Here is a 21,438-nt window from a genome sequence, read left to right as displayed (position 1 = left end):
CTCATAAGAAAAGAACTATATAAAAATCAATGATTTAAGTCTTCACCTTAAGAAGCTAGGAAACAAAGGGTAAGTAATAAAGCTAAACAAGGACACATTGATGAAACAGAAAATGGACACCAACAGAGAAAATGAACAAAGTCTGTTTTTTATAAATATCTAGCAAGATTGATCATTATTAATTAATAACTGTTTCTCTAATTGTCAGCAAGGTGAATTACAGTAAAGGACATGTCTTTTTTTGTATTTTTCTTTTGGCATCACTGTATCTTATACCAAATAAGGGCTCAATTGTATAATTATTACTAAAAGGAAACACTTGTCCATTCAGCCTAAAACCTTAAATCCCAAGAGGAATGGATTTGATCAAGACTTTGATGTGCTAAGTTCTTTTATGCTTGAATGTTAACAGTTCTCCCTCCTCCTCCTCCTCCTCCTCCTCCTCCCTCTCTCTCTCTCTCTCACACACACACACACACACACACACAAACACACGGAAAGTGTCTTTTTTCTTTTTAACTTTTTTAGACAGGGTCTCAATCTGTCACCCAGGCTGGAGTGCAGTAGTGTGATCTTGGCTCACTGCAGCCTTAACCTCCTGGGCTCAATCGATCCTCCCCCTCAGCTTCCCGAGTAGCTGGGACTACAGGCCTGTACCATCATGCCCCCAAATACAAAATTTTTGCAGTGTTTGTAGAGATGGGGTTTTTGAACTCCCAGGGTCAAGCGATCTGCCTGTCTCAGCCTCCCAAAGTGCTGGATTGTAGGCATGAGCCACCACACCCGGCCGGAAACTACTATCAGAGAATACTATAAACACCTCTACGCAAATAAATTAGAAAATCTAGAAGAAATGGATAAATTCCTCGACACAAACAGCCTCCCAAGACTAAACCAGGAAGAAGTTGAATCTCTTAATAGACCAATAACAGGCTCTGAAATTGAGACAATAATTAATAGCCTACCAACCAAAAAAAGTCCGGGACCAGACAGATTCACAGCTGAATTCTACCAGAGGTACAAGGAAGAGCTGGTACCATTCTTTCTGAAACTATTCCCATCAATAGAAAAAGAGGGAATCCTCCCTAACTCATTTTATGAGGCCAGCATCATCCTGACACCAAAGCCTGGCAGAGACACAACAAAAAAAGAGAATTTTAGACCAATATCCCTGATGAACATCGATGCAAAAATCCTCAATAAAATACTGGCAAACCGAATCCAGCAGCACATCAAAAAGCTTATCCACCATGATCAAGTGGGCTTCATCCCTGGGATGCAAGGCTGCTTCAACATAAGAAAATCAATAAACGTAATCCAGCATATAAACAGAACCAAAGACAAAAACCACATGATTATCTCAATAGATGCAGAAAAGGCCTCTGACAAAATTCAACAGTGCTTCATGCTAAAAATTCTCAATAAGTTAGGTATCGATGGGACATATCTCAAAATAATAAGAGCTATTTATGACAAACCCACAGCCAATATCATAATGAATGGGCAAAAACTGGAAGCATTCCCTTTGAAAACTGGCACAAGACAGGGATGCCCTCTCTCACCACTCCTATTCGACATAGTGTTGGAAGTTCTGGCCAGGGCAATCAGGCAGGAGACAGAAATAAAGGGCATTCAATTAGGAAAAGAAGTCAAATTGTCCATTTGCATATGACATGATTGTATATTTAGAAAACCCCATCATCTCAGCCCCAAATCTCCTTAAGCTGATAAGCAAGTTCAGCAAAGTCTCAGGATACATAATCAACGTGCAGAAATCACAAGCATTCTTATACACCAATAACAGACAAACAGAGAGCCAAATCATGAGTGAACTCCCATTCACAATTGCTTCAAAGAGAATAAAATACCTAGGAATCCAACTTACAAGGGATGTGAAGGACCTCTTCAAGGAGAACTACAAACCACTGCTCAACGAAATAAAAGAGGACACAAACAAATGGAGAACATTCCATGCTCATGAATAGGAAGAATCAATATCGTGAAAATGGCCATACTGCCCAAGGTAATTTACAGATTCAATGCCATCCCCATCAAGCTACCAATGACTTTCTTCACAGAATTGGAAAAAACTACTTTCAAGTTTATATGGAACCAAGAAAGAGCCTGCATTGCCAAGACAATCCTAAGCCAAAAGAACAAAGCTGGAGGCATCATGCTACCTGACTTCAAACTATACTACAAGGCTACAGTAACCAAAACAGCATGGTACTGGTACCAAAACAGAGATATAGATCAATGGAACAGAACAGAGCCCTCAGAAATAATACCACACATCTACAACCATCTGATCTTTGAATCACCATAGGAACAGAATGCACCATAGGAACAGTAAGTTCAACAGCCTCCAAATGAAATTTTTTTTTCCAAAAATATTCCCATTCTTGTGGTTACTGTATCAGGGAACAGTACTACCCTCCACCCAGTTAGCCAAATGCAAAACCTGGAACCTGGAAGCCACTCTTAACTCCTCTTTCTCCCTTCTACCTACGCAATTTATTTTCAAGTTGTTTCAGTGTTTCCTCTCAAATCTCCCCTTAATGGAAAAAGCCCCCTCCAAACCATGTAAAGATTGATAGATTGTTGATCAGCATGACATACCCCCATTTGAAACACTTCAGTCCTCCCAGGTTAAGTCAGTTTCCTTTAATAAGGCCTATAATAAACTGTAACCCTGTCTTACTGGTTTATGTTAGTCCTTTCTTCCCTTTACACAGTAGATATAGCCATGTTCATTTTCATTTCTATAAATGTTCTATATGAACCTTGGTCAGCCTCTAAGACTTCAAATAATGGGCTGGATGACACCCTCACTAAGCTGCTTAATTTCCACTGAATCTCAATTTAGACATCGCTTACTCAGAAAAGCCATCTGGGACTTCCACCCTCACCCCTAGTCTAGGGGCTCCTCTTGTATTCCTATCACAATTATCACATGCTATTATATGACTGCATTTTCTTCAAGAAAATAAACTTCATGAACACACAGACTATTTCCACTTTATCACTGCAAACAGCTCCACGCAGTGCCAGGTACTCCATTTAATTAACTGCTAATATAAATTAAACTGAATTGTCTTTTTCTTCATCTCTCTATTCTTGTCCTCATAATCTGGAAACATTTCTCAACCTTGTCTTCTACTGATTCAAATGTCTGCTTTATCATTTCTGGTGCTGATCAAATTTAATGCATCTAACTTTAGTACCTTTTTTCAACTGCATGCCATTCTCATTTTTCATCTTTGACTATTATAATGACCATCACAATTTTTTTAGGACTTTATAAAACACACATTCTAAAAACCTCTCCTTATGGCAATATATCTATTTTAAGCAGAATAGCAGAGTTCTCAGTGTTTTTTTTTTTTTTTTTTTCTGTAATTGTTATTTACAAATCCCACCTTTTTTTCTCTTTGCTTGTTATCGATTAAGGCCTGGTTTAAATCTGAGCAAATGGGTAGGATACCATAGAAATTGTTCAGGTGTTATGTCACAGACTGGCACAAGACTACACCTGCATCCTTTACAAAAGGAACGAGGGGGTGGGGGAAGAGCCAGGGAGAGGTGGAAAGGAAGCACAACAGGACAACGGGAATGACAAACCTTTTGTTTGCCAGTGTACACTGCAGATGCATGCAGACCTCTCTGGTACTCCCCAGCACCCCCCCAAAAGCAGCAACATATTATGTGAAAGATTTCTACCAATGTGTCTTCTATTTAAAAACAGTGATCAAAGCAAGTACCACTCTTGGCCTTCTCATAGGAACAAATGATTCTGAGGTGGTATACGGAGACATCACATCCCAGTGTTCTCAAAGTATTAAGGGGACTGGCTGCAGCAGAGGAGGAAGCAAAAGGTTACACAGAGTTCATTAGTAACATTTAGAATATTATTAACCACTTATCTTACTTTACTATACTTGCATAGATGATGTTCTAAATTTTTCAACCCTCTTTCATTCTATTAGGGAAAATTCAGTGCATGTATGTGTGTCTGAGGTACATGGAAGGTTTTTCACTGTGCCTTTCTACTACTATATTGGCCATAATTTTAAAGCACTAATTGCATTACTGTTACTAAACTGATTCAGGAATATCCTGCCCCAATTTGCTTTTTGATAGCATCAAATGATTAAATTGTCTGGGATAACTGAAATTAAGACAGGATAGAAATGACAGGGAAAAGGTGATCTCTGTTACATTAATGGTACATAGCATTAGAATAAGTCATCCGGTATTGATGGTTCATACATATTAAAATAAATTCATATTAATATTTCACAGTTAAGAATGTCTTCAATTGGTTCCAAAAAATAAGAGCTTCCCTATGTAGAAAAGACAATTACTATGCATGATTTATCATATCAAATACATGGCTCTTTTGCAAAGCATCATACCAACCTGAAAAAGAAGAGTATGTATTCTTCAAATAAACACAAGATAAGCCAATTAATCTTGAATAAGTAGTAACAACTTTATTTTAACTCAATGTGTTGAAATGCAAAAAATATTTTCAGCAACAAGATACATGTATTATGTATCTTATCATTAACATCAGCTAATTAAAAACGAGGCTGAAAAGTTCAATATAAGTTTTTATACATTTGAATCTTGAAAATCAATTTCCCCAAGAACTAATTTTTAAATAATTTTTGCAGAATTTCATTTTCAAAAATGAGACTCACGTAAGTTACATCTTCATTTTTTAAAACTGAATGCAAAATTTACTGGGTTACAGTATACAATGATAAACTCTGACAACAAAAAAATTTAAATATAAGAATTTCTTTTCAAACATAAAGTTCACATACTGCAAACAGAAGACACTGTGTGATTTCATTCCTAGTAAGGAGTTAGTCTTGCATATGGTAGGCACTCAATATTTGTTCAACTGGACCTAAAATTTACATCATTCCATGAACACTTAAATAAAGTAGAGCTCATTAATTTGTATAAAAAAGGTTTGTAAAATACACTTTGTGTGCGGAAAGTGCTGTCTTTATAATCTGAGAACACTAAAACAAACCCACTAACCCACCCACCTTCTTTTGTAGGAATAAATTGAATATTTTTATTTTATCCATCAAAGAGCATGCATGTCCAAGTCAGAATAATTCACCTCTTCAAGTATACTTGGCTCTAAGCCAAGTATACTTAAGTATGTTGAGCTGGATTTTCACAATCCCTGTTCTATTTTAGTAACACTGGGTCATATCTATGACCCACATTTTATAAAGAATTCTGATTAAGATTTTAAATTTATGAACAAAATTTAAATGGGTATATTATTAATTCTAATTTTGGCCATCTAAGCTCTTATTTAGATCCAGTTTAAAAATAAACGAATAATGTTCATGACAACTTTTTGAGATTTTTGTTAATATTTTAAAACAATTTTATTATAATTGATGTCCTAAAAAGGCACTGTTTTCACATTTCATCATGCAGTAAATTGATCACATTTTTGAAAATTATCATTTCCTCTGTTAATCAATTGTCCTCCAAAGTAAAGCATATTTAAATGAAATATTTCTGCTAACCTGAACTTTCAACATTTAACTGATTTCTATTTCCAGAAATTCACTCTTTGTAACATACCACACACAAGCCCCAAGCAAATACAGGTATGTACACACACACAGACACACACGCACATACACACACACACACACACATGATCACATATTTCATGCAAGGTTCTCCAATTACCAATTCAAGACAATGACACATGACTATTCAAGGAGGTAACATTGGCAAGCCATATTATGGCACCTTCATTATTTGTGCTCCAAATATCAACACACATTAAAATTAAAAAAGAAAAGGCACAAATATAGTATTTCTAAGTGTTGGTCTAAACAACAGTTACCCAATGATTATTCTTATAGTATGCAACATTTGAAACCATTCACTACCTTCTCAGAAAAAGCCTTGCTTAGGTGACAAAGGGAAACAGGAACAGGCTAATAGCTCAAAAGGCGGGACAGAATATCTATACCTATTTTGAAAGTAATGTATGCAGTTTAAAAATGAGGAGGAGGAGGCTATTAGAGCACTCATGTCAGAATACATTAAGTGTTTTTATCATTGCCTCAAGAACCCACAATACCAAAAATATACATAATAAATAAAAAAATAAATCAACTACCATATGATTCTGTTAGTATAATGGTAGGCATTATATTATCTGAAAAGTGGACATTTCTACAAACATGGATATTCTTACAGCACAGTGTTTGACATTTTTGGTACAAAATGTGCTACCAAACTAAAAAAAAATCTTTATAATAAAATCCTTAAGATTTGCAATAAACTCTCGAGTAAGTAAGAAGAAGCTGAAATGTTCATTATATGGTATTTTTACTGAAGTCACTGTGGTTAGAAATATAGATTCAAGTGGTGAATTAAATCACAATGTGCCGGTGTGGTGCGCATTGGATATAAATGGATACATCAGTACTTTTCTGATATATGACAACATAATTCTATAGCCTGAGGGAATTTTTGTTTTCTTATAAGACCCTCATAAAATCTTAAACTGGAAATGTATACGTATGTATGTATGTACGTGTATTTTTAAAATTGTATATTGCAAACTTGAGGCTCAATCTTACAATGGATTTAAGGAAGTGAATTTCTACTCCCAATAATACTCTTACACAGGATGAAGGATGAAGTCCATCACCAGGTAAGAATCTTTCTTCTATCCTAAGAGATTCTTCCAATTTCAAATTTAAGTTACCACGACAAAGAATGAAACTACATAGAAAGTAATGAAGACAGGTGAAAATACGATCTTTTTAAACTCTAGGTTGTTGTGGATAACAAATGCTTAGTTGAGTTTTTTCAATGTAAATATGAATCCAAATGAATCTGGACATATTCGAATTGCTTCAGTTAACACCTAACAAAGAGATAGCAAAAATAAGGTCTATTTGAAAACACCTCAAGCTTCATTTTTTCTTTTGTCCTGAATTCAAACATTAAATAAACAAATTATACAAATTTTAATCTGAAGAATAGTTATGTTTGCAAACATAGGTATATGCATTTTTTTCCAGTGACACACTTTTTCCCTTGTGGTCAAATATAAATCTTGCCCTTAAGAAGCACATTGTCACCACCACAGTAAGTCAGATGTGGTACCCCAACACTGACTGCTTCTGCTTCTCCAGGACAATGCACCAGAACAAACCTCCCTTAAGAACACAACTATCAAACACTGAACGTGTATATGCATTTAAAGCTAAAATTCATTTATAATAAAGAACTGGCCCATGAAAAGCAGTTTATAAATAGTTTATCCTGTTCACATTATGCAGAATTTCAGTATCATCCACAATGTTAGTACAGTAACTGAAACACAATGAAGAAAAACGGGGAGTGAGGGGAGGTTCCTAGTGTGACCTGACATAGTCTAAGGGTTCTCTCCTTTTGTATGCATCTCCCAAAGGCAAGTATCAGTTCATTGTTTGAAGGAGAGTAGACTATCCAGGATTCATTTATTGTTCAGGTGTCTTTTCCAAAGTGTGAGAAAATAGGAGTCAATCCAATAATGAATATCTGTAATCCAAACCAATTTAACTACAATCAAGGATGTCTTTCTCATCTATTATCACAAACATCCCAGTTGCCTCCATCTAAAAATTTCTTTGAAAAGTTAAGACACAATTAATTATACCTTATTAATTCCCTCAAAAGCAAAAAAATATATGTACCATTCAGCATACAAAAGTTACACAGTAAAAGTGCATATATATCTTTCTTAATTGGCCCACTCATTAAATTAGCATTTGGTCATCCTTACTTTTAACATGTACAGAATTCTTCATATAAATGTAGGTCAGTATAAATTAAAAAAAAAATTACTTCCACACAATACATGCTTTCTTCATGAAATCTTAACCTCAATCAGTTCTCAATAATTGTAAACTTAGAATAAACCCACAGTTTGTCGGACAGTTAACATACAAGACAAATATCACAAATGTCACTAAAAATCTGGGCCAACTCATTGCATATTTGCCCCCTGAAATGAAAAATAAATTAGAATTGAAGCAGTGTATTGCCATAACTTACCTTGAAGGTAAGAGGGTTCTCCCATATTTATAGAACTTAGATTGGAGACATTACTGGTAATCTCCAATACAAGTGCTTTTAAAGAGAACTTAAACTTTGAGATAGCATAGGACAAACCCTATAAAATTCATTTTTCTTTTTGCAAAATAATGGAAGATCCTTTTGAAACTTAATATCTTCAGTTATCAATATTACTGCATTATGGAGCTAGTGCAATCCTGCATAGCCTTGGTCAAAATGACAAGGCACAATAAAAAAAAATTAAAGTATTATATGAACAAGAGAAGTCATTGAAGATAATTTAAGGCCTTGAAGTGAATTAATCAGTCTAATTTAAAGCTGAAGAATAAACCATAAATTATCCACCTGAAATGCAAGCAATATGCTTTTTCAGCTTCTGTTCTGTGGACAAAATAACAGAAACAACTCTTGCTTATGGTTTGTGTATTAGAATCCTTCTGGACCTGGAGGAGTGAAAGTCAATTCCATTTTTCAACTGTTCATGGAAGATTTCAGGACTGTTTTAGCCGTTTGCGTGGAATGCCAAACTGTGGACACTGTGCAGATGCTAGTGCTCGAAAGGCTTCTGCTACTAAATGAGGGTGAGACTGAATCATGGACTTCCACCCTGATGTTTCCATTATGTCGGTTGCTTGGCTGAAAAATAGAATTAAAAGATATTTACTAAAGAATACTTTTCAAAATGCACTGTTACACTGTCAATTTCTTAAAAACTTGCAAATTTCAAAATATTTGAACACTTTTTACCTATGTATTCAAATCATTCGCTTTTATTAGAATACCATCTTTATCTTACTGGTATCTTCTGTGGCAACTGAAACTATTAAATTTTTCTGGAAGTTCTGCTCCCTTAAAGTATGTGACATGGGTCTTCATAGTTCAACTCTCATTGTTACAATTTCTGTACCAGCTCTTTCAAGAGTCCCTTTCTCTTCTTTTACATGCCTCTTATAAGGCAGATTTTCTCTTGAGTTACAAATATTGGACTCTACTCTCCTCCCTTAACATGCATTACTAATTCTATCTCATCCACTCTTCACAATTTTAACTATGAAATTCAATGATGTTAACTACCGATTTGCTAAATTCTAGGGTTCCACACAAGGTTCATTCGCAGCCACTTGGTTTTTTCACTTGGATGTGCCTCAAGACCCATAAATTCAGGATTGTCAGATGAGAGCTCATCATCCCTCTCCCCAACCCCAGATTCTTCCTCCTACCTTTCCAGTCACCTAAAGCTTCCACCATCATCCAGTGAGGCAAGCTGGAAATCTGGCAGTCACCCTAGACTCTCCTCTCCAATCATTAAAACCTTATTTTAAGGTTTGAAAGGCTTCAAAGATGTCCTGAATCCCAGTTTAAGGCCCACATCATCTCACGTTTGGATTATGACAACAGACTCCTAAGTGGTCTTCTAGTCTCCTGCTCCTCTTGAACCAAGCTTCCATAATGTTCCCTTGGTAACACAAATATGACTATATGAGGCCCTCTTCATTGTTCCCCACTGCCCATATCCAAGTTCTTTAGAAAGAGAAATACAGCATCATATTATGTTTGGTTTCTTACTCTACCCCCCACTTCCTACCTCCCACTTCCATGATCTGGCATTTTATACTCTGATATTGAACTGCTTATTGTACCCTATGTACACTATGCTCTCACCAAACAATAACAGTAAATAAATGCTCAAGCAACAAATCTAGTTACCCTTCCTTGCCTCAATTCTCTACTTTATGCCATCTACCATCCAAATAATATCCAAATATTAGATTCTCCCTTCAAAATATTTCTTACTTTCTTTTCTCTCTAGCCCCACTGTCACCAATCAAGTCTAATTTCCACCGTTCATCTCTTGCCTGAACTACTCCAGTAACTTTCCAACTGGTCTACCTGTATTCAACCTTGTTTCTCAACTACTACTGCCACCGCAACCTCCCCACAATTCGTTCTCCACCCTGCATGCAGAGATTGCTAAAAATGCAAAACTGATCTGTCCCACTCTGGGTGAAAACCCTTTACTGGACACCTACTACTCTGAATATCTAAAAATTCTAATGTTATTTTACATGGCCTTTCAGGGTCTGATTTCTGCCTACTTTCTCCAGCTTCTTCTCATTACCTACCTCCCTGCCCGCAACACACACACACACACACACACACACACTATACTGCTCTCATTGTTAAAACTTTGCGCATCTCATTTCCTTTTTCTGGGGTGTACTTTTCTTCCTCTCTTCCCTCTTCTTCACCAAGGTAACCTCTACAATATTTCTGGCATTTAGTTTTGTGCTCTGATTCCTAGATTAGGTTAAGTCTCTGCTATATGCTCCTATGGGTATGCTACATATTCCCTATCATCACGCTTTACTGCAATTACCTGTTTAATCTGCTGCTAGACCATAAACTCCATGAAGGCAGGGAAAATATATGTCATGCTCACCACTGTATTCTCTATACTGTGCACTGTGACTTGGGAATTTACTGGATAATAAAGGATAAGTATCTGTCAAATGAATGATCAACTACTACTTTACGCTTCTATACTTTGGTTCATGCTGTTCCTTCTGTCTGCAATGCTTGCTACTTCCTTCTTACTTCTGCTAACTCCTATTTGTGTTTTAAGACTCAGCTATATCCAGGAAGCCATTTCTAAATTTCCAGGGTTAGTCAAGTGCTTGTACATATTCTCTTCTATTGTATTACTTACCATATTATAATGAAATGATATATTTATATATCTATCTCTATTAGATAACTTTCCCAAGACCAAGAATTTTCCCTTGAAATTTTTTTTTATATGCAGCACCCTAGCATTGTACTTGAAACAAAGAAGATGCTAGAGTAATGTCTGCTGAACTAAATAGTAGCTGATACCAACAAAACAATTTTTTAAGTTGGCAAACATCAAATTATTAGATTGATGCAAAAGTAATTGTGGTTTTTGCCATTAAAAGTAATGCCAAAATCTGCAATTACTTTTGCATCAGCCTAATACCAGTGTGTCATTGTGTTCAAAATTTCAATTAGTTGTTTAGAATCACATAGATACCAATTACACCTTTTTCATTTATTAATAAATATCTATTGATGAATATGAATATAGCTTCTCCAAGGGGGTACAAAACAAGCTATTTTTTTTTGACACTGAAAAAGTTATAAAATGTGAAGTATTTCCTTAGAGTAAAACTAGAGCTCGAAAATGGCTAAGTACAAAGGATCATAAATTGCCATTTGATGCTAATATAGTATACTTTAAACTCAAAACAATTTTTCTCTAGGATCAAACACCATAATGATATCATATTAGCATACACTGACCAACGTATTATACAAGACAACCAATAATTTTAAAGTAGTCACTACTTTTTACTTTCAGAAAACAGAATCTACAAACTAATAAGATGAACTCAGTTAAACAACTTAACATATATCAAAACAGATTAAAGCAATGGGAAATAATTAAGTCAACAAACTAATTCATTTCCTTCTTTAAAAATTTTTGGCCGGGCATGGTGGCTCACTTCTGTAATCCCAGCACTTTGGGAGGCCAAGACAGGCGGATCATGAGGTCAGGAGATCGAGACCATCCTGGCTACCACGGTGAAAACCCGTCTCTGCTAAAAATACAAAAAAATGAGCCGGGTGTGGTGGCGGGCTCCTGTAGTTCCAGCTACTTGGGAGGCTGAGGCAGGAGAATGGCGTGAACCCAGGAGGCGGAGCTCACAGTAAGCCGAGATCACACCACTGCACTCCAGCCAGGGCGACAGTGCGAGACTCTGTCTCAAAAAAAAAAAAAAATAAAATTCCCACTTTCTTATATCAACTTTTGATAATTTGAGGAAAGGAAATTTAAGGGTTTATAGGCAAAACTAATCAAAAGCAGATGCAAACACTTCAACCTATTGACTTCTTTCCCCATTGCGATTTCAAATAATAACAAGGAATATAGAAGTCATGAAAAGTAAGAGAAGGGAAAAAAGTAGAATAGTATGTTCATATTCACAAGATCCAGTCTTAGAAAGATATAGCAACTATCCAACCCCTTATAGGTTCACTAGGGAAAAGGGAATATCAAACTGCTACCATTTTTGGACTATTAGGAAGCTAGCCTAATATAGCATATTACTCAAGGTACCTGGCTAACCTAAGAAGCAGTGAGTCAGCCTTCAAATGCAAAGGCTTTCTCAGCAAATCTGGAGGGTAACATTCCTCATAGGAGTAAATGAATTATTTCCCACACTTTTTGGAATGCTTTCTGAAGGGGCATGGACTAGATCTCTAGCAATACCTGGACTCTGCTATATACTACATGGCATTATGCACTTAAGATATTACAGCATCCATCCGAGGTTGCATTAGAAGCTGACCTACAAGGGAGCATAGCCTCAGGAATCCACTAAGTAGTCTTTGTTTGTTTTTAATAACTGGCAGTTTGCTTCATGTAACATTTGGATTCATACTTATTGTAGATGAACAAAAGGCTATGCAAACACTTAATTTCACTTATGTAGAGCAACTTTGAGTCAGAAACGGATGTCATCTTACTTGCTGTTCCAGTTTTTCCCATCTTTACACCCAAGTTGTCGAAGTACACTGCACCTGCATTGAAGATTTAAACATACTTAAAAAAAAGTCCAGTGAAAAAATATTGAAGGTGTCATGCCCACTGGAATACAAGCATAGCTTACCTATTAATAAAGTCTATGGCTTGTGCTTTCAACTGTTCTGCACTGTGCAAATCTGCAAGGACAAGGGTATCCGCAACATTCTCTACTGAGAGGTTACTACACAAAGCTTCTTCGCACATGACCTTCAGCCGTTCCAGTGCATACTATCCAAAATGAAAACATAACCATTAAACATTTACTCCAACTAAGTTCCTGAATACATGATACATTTGCAACTTGGAAAATAAGGGTAAAATAGATTATTATTTAAGATTATTTTAAAATTCTTTAAGTTACTGTTTTAACCTAATATGAAGTAAATATAAATGAATGCACTTGGAAGAAAGACTAATTTTCTTTAGGAAACTGCAATTTGCATAAGTGTATTTTTAAAGTAGGATTTATTCTAAAAAGCTACCTTATTACTCAATATTCTTAATAAATATACTTCTCCTCTACTACTTCAAACACTAATGTGTACCACCAAGTATACTGCATGTTGCCACCACTCAGTATTGAAGGATGAATTCATTGTAACGTTAAATAAATTGTATTTATAACCACTAAACATTCTTGCAGGTATTAGTGTATGTTGAGCAGCTTTACTAAGGTATAACTGACACACAATAAAGTACACATAAGGTTCACATTCTGGTAAGTTTATACAGCCATAAAGCCATCATTAACTCTACAATAAATACACCAATTGTCCCTCAAAGTTTCCCTCTACCTCTTTGTCATCTTTCCCTCTTGCCCCACCCTAGGTGATACCTCTGATATGCTATCACTATAGATTAGTCTGCATTTTCTGGAGTTTTCTATAAATGAAATAACATATTACATATTTGTTTTTGTCTGACTCCTTCATTCAGTATAATTATTTTGAGAATCATGAATGTTATTGCCTATCAATAGTTCAATCCTTTTTATTCCATCATACATAGATATACAACAATATGTTTTACACATTCAACTGCTAATGAATATTTGGGTTGTTACCAGTTCTTGGCTGTTACAAATGAAGCTGTTAGTCATATACAAGTGTCTGTATGGGCATATGCTTTCTTTCCACTTAGGTAAAAACCTAAAATTGGACTCACTGGATCACAGTCTAAGTTTATGTTTAACTTTCTGAGAAACTGTCAAACACTTTTCCAAAGTGGTTGTACCATTTTACATTTCCATCAACAGCACATGAGAGCCCTAATTTTTCCGTGTCTTTAACATGAGAATCCTATTCTTCCACATCCTTGACAACTTTTAGCCATTATAATGATGTGCAGGAATATCTAATGATGGCTTGAATTTACATTTCCCTAACGACCTAATGATGTTGAGTATCTTTCATTTTTGAGACAGGGTCTTGCTCTGTTGCCCAGGCTGGAGTGCAGTGGCACAATTAGGGCTCATTATAGTCTTGACCTCCTGGGCTAAAGGAATCCTCCCATCTCAGCCTCCTGAGTAGCTGGGATTACAGGCACATGGCACCACACCAGGCTAATTAAAAAAATTTTTTTTTGTAGAGATGGGGACTTACTATGTTGCATAGGCTGGTTTCAAACCCCTGGGCTCAAGTGATACTCAAGCCTAGGCCTCCTAACGTGTTGGGATCACAGGTGTGAGCCACCATGCTTGACTAGAATATCTTTTTATGTATTTCAGACATTATTTCAGAAAATGTTTGCTCAAATGTTTTGTCTACTTTTAGAAATAACATTGTTTTCTTATAACTGAGTTTTGAGAATTCTTTATATAGTCTGAATACAAAAGTCAGATATATTCTGAATAAAAGTTGTTCATTAGATATCTGCTGTGCAAATATTTTCTCCCAGTTTGTGGCTAATCTTTTTATTCTGTCTTTCGAAGAAAAGAAGTTGAAATTTTATTGAAGTGTATTTTATCATTTTTTTTCTTTTACAGACTTTTTGGTGTCACAGCTAAGAAATCTCTGCCTAACCTAACATCACAAAGACTTTCCTCTATGTTTTCTTTTAGAGGTTTTAGATTTTTAGGTTTATGATCCATTTTGCATTACTTTTTTTTTTTTTTTTTTTTTTTGAGATGGAATCTTGCTCTTTTGCCCAGGATGGAGTGCAGTGGCATGATCTTGGCTCACTGCAACCTCTGCCTCCCGGGTTCAAGCAATTCTCCTGCCTCAGCCTCCCAAGAAACTGGGATTACAGGCACACACCACCACACCCAGCTCATTTTTGTATTTTTAGTAGAGACAGGGTTTCACCATGTTGGCCAGGCTGGTCTTGAACTCCTGACATCAAGTGATCTGTTCACTTTGGCCTCCCAAAGTGTTTGGATTACAGGCGTGAGCCACCATGCGAGGCCTGCCTTACTTTGTATACATAGTTTGAGGTGCACATGTAGGTATTCAACTGCTCCTGCACCACTTGTTTAAAGATTATCCTTTTTCTACTGAACTGACTTTGCACTTTTGTCAAAAATTAAATATTCATAATGTGACGGTCTATTTTCATATTCATATTCTTTATTCCGTTCCATTATTTGCCCATCTTAACACCAATACAACACTGTCTTAATTTCTAAAGCTTTATAGTAAGTCATGATATCAAGTAGTGTTAGTCCTCTACTTTATTCTTTTTTCCCCCAAAGTTATTACAATAAAATTTTAAATCAGCTTTTCAACTTCTGAAAAAAAAAAAAAAAAAGAAAAAAGACTGCTAGGATCTTGAGAGGAACATGCTGAGTCTACTATCAATTTTAAAGACAACTGACATTTTAACAATATTGAGACTTTCAGTCCATGGACAAGATTTATGTACTTATTTAAGTCTTCCTGAGTTTCTTTTGGCATATTTTGTAATTTTCTTTTTTTCTTTTCAACTTTTATTGTAGAAACAGGGAGATACATGTGCAGGTTTGTTACAAAGGTATACTGTGTAATGCCATGGACATAAAGATGGGAACAACAGACACTGAGGACTCCTTGAGGGGGTAGAGAGGGAGGGGAGCAAGGGCTGAAAACTCACCTATTATTGGGTACTATCATCATTACCTGGGTGATGGGGTCAATCATACCCCAAACCTCAGCATCACATAATATACCTTTGTAATTTTCAATGTGTAGGTTTTAACCCTCTTTTTTCAAATGTATATATATGTATTTAATACTGATGATGCTGCTATTGTAAATGGTGTTTTTAATTTAAGTTTTTATTGAGACAGTCATAGATTCATGTGCAGTTGTCAGAAAAAATAGATTCCATATACACACTTGGTCCAATTTCCCCAATGGTAACATTTTTCAAATGATGTGTATATATACACACATACCACCCATCGACACATACACATGCATACGTACATATATACATACATACATGCATATGTGAACTTGTATACTGAATGTGCTTTTAGGATTGAGAACCATTGGCTTAGAGATTTTTCTGATGTTTTTTGCAGTTTCTCTACCTTCAAAAAAATCATCATTACAAAAAAGTATTATAAAATTATTAATATTGTTTTTGCTCTATGCTGTCATAATAAAAAAACAATCTCTACGTGGAGAGAATTGTTACATAATATCCAATATTTTTTCCTTTTTTTAAAAAAGGTCATGCACTATATCTCAAGACTAAAAATATCTGAAAATTATATATGTCACTGTGTGTGTTCTTTTAAATGGAAGTCCATATACACTCAAAACGACTGAGTTTACAGGTTACTCTCCCATGAAAAAAGCCACTTCCTTCTGGCTCAAGATACTTTCACATCATGACTTTTAAAAAAAAATTTCATTTCCAGATTACCCCACTGTATGCTATTTCATAAAGCTCTCAAGAGCCATCTACAAATAATATGAGTTATTTGGAGTTTTCATTTGATGACAGCTTTCTATATAAATCAAGCTTGAGGGTATATTTTGGTTCCTTAAGACCTAATTACTTACTTTGTCTGCAGCTGCCAACAAGTTGTCAGCCATTTTGTCAAGGTTTGGTGCTCTCCCTGTGTAAATGAATCTCATCATTTCTTTAAAAACTTCAGGGTCTAAATCATTTATTTCCACTCGATTCTGATATCGAAAAACAACACAAAAAAGTTATAAAAAAAAGTACACACAAATGAACCAAAGTGAATCTTTGACAGTAATTTAAAAGCCCTAAATCTACACTAAAATAGTGTATAACTCAAATATACATACACAGATATTTCTAAATTCTACTTTAAAACTGAGGTAGGTAAACTTCATTAAGTACTTCGGCAAAGTGAAGTGGACAAGTCCAAGAGGAAAAGCATACACTATCGGAGAGGTGGGAACCATGACCAGCTGGAGAGACCATATCCTGATATTCAGACCAAGCCAAGCACCACCATGTGGAAAAAGGAGCCCCAATTTTTCAATTAAAAACAGTTAAAAAAAAACGAGTAAACAAACAGAAAACTATAAGCCAAATAAAATACATCTGTGTTAAGTTTCTGACCAGTATTCTAAAGGACACTGGCTATTAACCCTTTCTTTGTTGAATCCCTAGGTCCTAATACAACACCTAAGATCCTGTAACAAACAGTTCTTAATTCCCAGAATTAAGCAAAAGTAGGGCAAGGTACTAGAGGTAACAATAAAGCCCACTACCTCAGAATTCTCCCATTTGCAAAAATGGCATGTATTATCATATACTGGCACTTCCTTGCTTACCTGAAAAATAGTCAAGTCCAAAGAGTGCTTTTTTACTGCGTGTTTTTGTATTTAGTTTCTTTGCTGAGATCAATAAAGCTAAATATCTAACTAAATGACAGCAAATTTTTCTGACCCCTTGATGTCAATAGTATATGACATCATTGATGTCTCCCAACTTGGAAGTGATCAGAAGGCTGATCATAGCATCTCCCCAAACCAAAACTTGGAGAAAGAAAGCAGTTATTTTATTGCAGCATCTAGTTCTGCAGAAAGAATAAAACTGAGCCACATGAAAAAACTCTGGAGTTGTCCAGCTGGAGCCCTACGGTTCACAAGTTATGCAAACAGCAAAGAATCAACCTCTGATCTCTAACATAATTACATTTCATGATGACAAGTAAAAGAGAAACATCTGGGGAAGTCAAGTAGGTAACATCCTGATTACAGTTGGTATACAATAATACTGATGTCATCTATGTTATTTTTGTTGCTAGAAAACAGATTCCAAAAATCAATCCATAAAGTCTTACAAAGGCAGAATATATACCTTGAACAGAGACTTCTCAAATAGCTATGGACCAGAATAGTCCTTTGGATAACTATCCTTTTGGATAACAACTATCCAATTTACCTACCAGATGGGCATAAAAAATAGCTGTTCTCTGGAATATTGACTGCACATCCACATTGAGCTACATCTATTGTTCTATTATAGAACACATTTTTTTCCTGTTTGTAAAAATTTTCCCTGCTTATCACAGTATGACAATGAGAACATTGTACTATTACTTTTAAAACATACACCCAACTACTTTACGTTTATATAAATTAAAAATTAGCCTTTAAGCCATGTTTACCTTTTTGCTTTCTTCCATTTCATGTTCAAACATGGCGTTAAAAACTGGAGATCGAGCTGTAACAAGATTATGTATCATTATTTTATGCATAAATGTATTTTTTTAAATGTACTATACTACCCCATAAGTAGAAAGTACCTGCAAGCACAGATTTATGAGCTTTAAATTCTTGTCCTCTCACGAAAAAACTGCAGTCTGTAAATCTTGTGTTTTCCCAGAGATTACCTAAATCTTCTGCTAGACGACACTCAGGCACCTTCAAAGTATTTGTATTAGTATGTCCTGATATGTTTACTGAATCTTGGACCACACTCACCTAATAAAAAAGGGACAGCAAGAAAAACACTTTCACAAAGTAATATCAGTAATTAGTTTAAGTCCATACTTCAATTTTTTATGTTTAAGCTTATTTGGATAATTCAATGTACTCCTAATCAAAATTTCTAATATCCAGAAACTGAAATTAAAAACACAATTTAAAGAAGAGAAATGAAAAAATTAGAAATATAGATCTTTTTCAATTTATTCTATGTAAATAAATGGCTTATCAATTGGTTAGAATGCTTGATTATTAAAGTAATTACAAAAATATTTCTCAATAGAAAAGCCACAATATGATATAAACTCAAACAAAAGTACATCTTTGTGAGGTGGAGAAAAAAATTTCTTTTTTATTTTCTTACGCTTCAAACCTACCTACATTTAAATTTTACTATATGTACATAAACACAGTATTTTGTTTAGAAGTCAAAATGACTTTTTACCGTATAAAAAGTGATAAAATTACAGTCTATGATATGCAAATTGAGAAGTTTTTAAAGTGTTATTCCTAATGTTTCACTTCTAGTGAAACTAATTTAAATACATATTAAACTGATTTAAATTTTAAGGTACAAAAACTTCCACAAAAGCAACTGTAATTATTAAAGTTCACGAAAATCTTTTATGGAAGATCAACAGCAAGAGCAACATAATTTAGTTCAATTTGCAGACTTTTATTTACTTAAGAAATAATCAATAAAAGGTATGATTACAGTATTATTTTTATGGAGATTCCAATATAATATGGATCAAGTTATTTCCCATAAAAGATGACCACATACTGAGTAATATCCTAAAACACTATTAAGTCTTGCACACCACTTTTTAAAAAAAAATATTTATTTTTTTTTTATTTTTGAGACAAAGTCTGGCTCTGTTGCCTAGGCTAGAGTGCAGTGGAGCAATCTCGGCTCACTGCAACCACTGCCTCCTGGGTTCAAGTAATTCTCTTGTCTCAGACCTCCCAAGTAGCTGGGATTACAGCTGTGCACCATCACACTCAGCTAATTTTTGTAGTTTTTAGTAGAGAAGGGGTTTCACCATGTTGGCCAGGCTGGTCTTGAACTCCTGACCTCAAGTGATCCACCTGCCTTGACCTCCCAAAGTGTTGGGATTACAGAGTGAGCCATACCACCTGGCTGCAGACCACTTTTTAAAAAAATGGATTCTACTATGCTATTAAAAATTTCACATTACATTTAATACATGTAAAAAATACACTTAAAGAAAATACTACCTTAACTAGTAAATGTTTCAAAGTAAATGACTTTTTTAAAAAACAAAACAAAACAAAAAGTGCTACATTACTTATCTACTGCTGTTTTCAACTTCTAAGTTTTGGGATCATTTGTTACACAGCAATAGATAGCTGCATTAATTTAACAATATTTCATTAGGCTTTTATTAAATAAAAATATAAATAAGGACACACATATATACAGTAAACTATGCAGAAAACAGAATCATAAATAAATTTGCTAAACTACCAATATGCTAACAAAGTCTAATAATGGTCCAATGTAAAATGTTTGGAGAAGATTAAGTCTTAGAAGTCCCAATACATCCAGACATACAAACATATATCTCATGTGAATGAATACACACTTCTAAAGAAAAACCAGAAAATCTTTATTTTTCTGAGGATATTTTTATTAACCGCTTTTGCCCTCAATTTACATATTAACCTTTTGAAATCACACGTGTCACAGAAATCATCTAATCCACCTTATTTTACAAAGAGATTTCAAACTGTGATAAAGACAAGGTAAACAAAGTGTTCCAAATCACACTGTGCTGGCTTGTACCAAAGGAAGACTAGACTTAAATCTCCAGATTTTTGTTTTTTTTTTTGAGACGGAGTCTTGCTCTGTCGCCCAGGCTGGAGTGCAGTGGTGCGATCTCTGCTCACTGCAATCTCCGCCTCCTGCATTCATGCCATTCTCCTGCCTCAGCCTCCTGAGTAGCTGGGACTACAGGTGCCCACCACCACTCCCAGCTAATCTTTTGTATTTTTAGTAGAGACGGGTTTTCACCGTGTTAGCCAGGATGGTCTCGATCTCTTGACCTCGTGATCCACCCGCCTCAGCCTCCCAAAGTGCTGGGATTACAGGCGTGAGCCACCGTGCCTGGCCCAGATTCCTTTCTTTACGGCTCTTCGTACAATATTTTTTTGATATTTTTAAAAATTAGTAAAATTAACACAATTATGACCAAAAAGCATTTATTACAACCATCTTAGGAGATGTTTCTCTAAGTATGGGAGCCACAAGATACTGTATAAATAAATAAATCTGCCAATAAAGGTGCTCCTATCTTATCAAGTTTTTAATCAAGTTATGTCTAAAATTTTAATAACTATAAAAAGTTTCACTAATCCTTACCCAACTGCCCTGTTCTACTACACATTATAACCTAATGATATAGACACAAAAAATGTTGGTGTTAATATTCAAGGTTTCGTAAGGGATCATCAGGTCTTTAGACCCTAACAGCATTTATTTGTTCATATAAAGCACTGCTCCTGAAATTTCTAGACAGAAAAAACTGGATCTGTTCAATGGCTTGCATGATACATACAGCAGAGTTACAAAATGTGATGATGTATTTAATTTCAGAAATGATTTCTTGAATTCTACTTACTGTCTCTTAAATTCAAAATAACGTATTTAATGTAGAAATTTGGCAAAAAATCAGGTAATAAAAGGATTAAAAAATAAAGACAATATTATCAGACACAGATATTGATGTTATATTTGTATTTTGTATAAGCAAGAACAATTCAGAAGATGTGTATTACTGACACACCTATCTACACAGTATTATC

At 35.1% G+C, this 21,438-nt stretch overlaps 1 protein-coding gene across 3 annotated transcripts in view; it reads right to left on the bottom strand.

Annotated features, from left to right (window-relative positions):
• Positions 1-4,467: 4,467 nt before the first annotated feature.
• The window catches only part of SPOPL (speckle type BTB/POZ protein like), a 71,398-nt gene continuing 54,427 nt past the window's right edge, over positions 4,468-21,438 (bottom strand). For all 3 annotated transcript variants that reach the window (XM_019022783.4, XM_055380089.2, XM_055380090.2), the window contains 6 exons: positions 18,432-18,609; positions 18,294-18,349; positions 16,708-16,830; positions 12,807-12,949; positions 12,664-12,717; positions 4,468-8,754 (listed from right to left, as the gene is read on the bottom strand). In XM_019022783.4, the coding sequence (XP_018878328.2) occupies positions 8,610-8,754; positions 12,664-12,717; positions 12,807-12,949; positions 16,708-16,830; positions 18,294-18,349; positions 18,432-18,609 (699 nt within the window). In that variant the 3' untranslated portion in view covers positions 4,468-8,609. The remainder of the gene's footprint in view (positions 8,755-12,663; positions 12,718-12,806; positions 12,950-16,707; positions 16,831-18,293; positions 18,350-18,431; positions 18,610-21,438) is intronic.

This window comes from Gorilla gorilla, chromosome 11, assembly GCF_029281585.2.
Source record: "Gorilla gorilla gorilla isolate KB3781 chromosome 11, NHGRI_mGorGor1-v2.1_pri, whole genome shotgun sequence".
In the NCBI taxonomy this organism is placed as follows: domain Eukaryota; kingdom Metazoa; phylum Chordata; class Mammalia; order Primates; family Hominidae; genus Gorilla; species Gorilla gorilla.
This window is presented reverse-complemented; position numbering and strand designations above follow the sequence as displayed.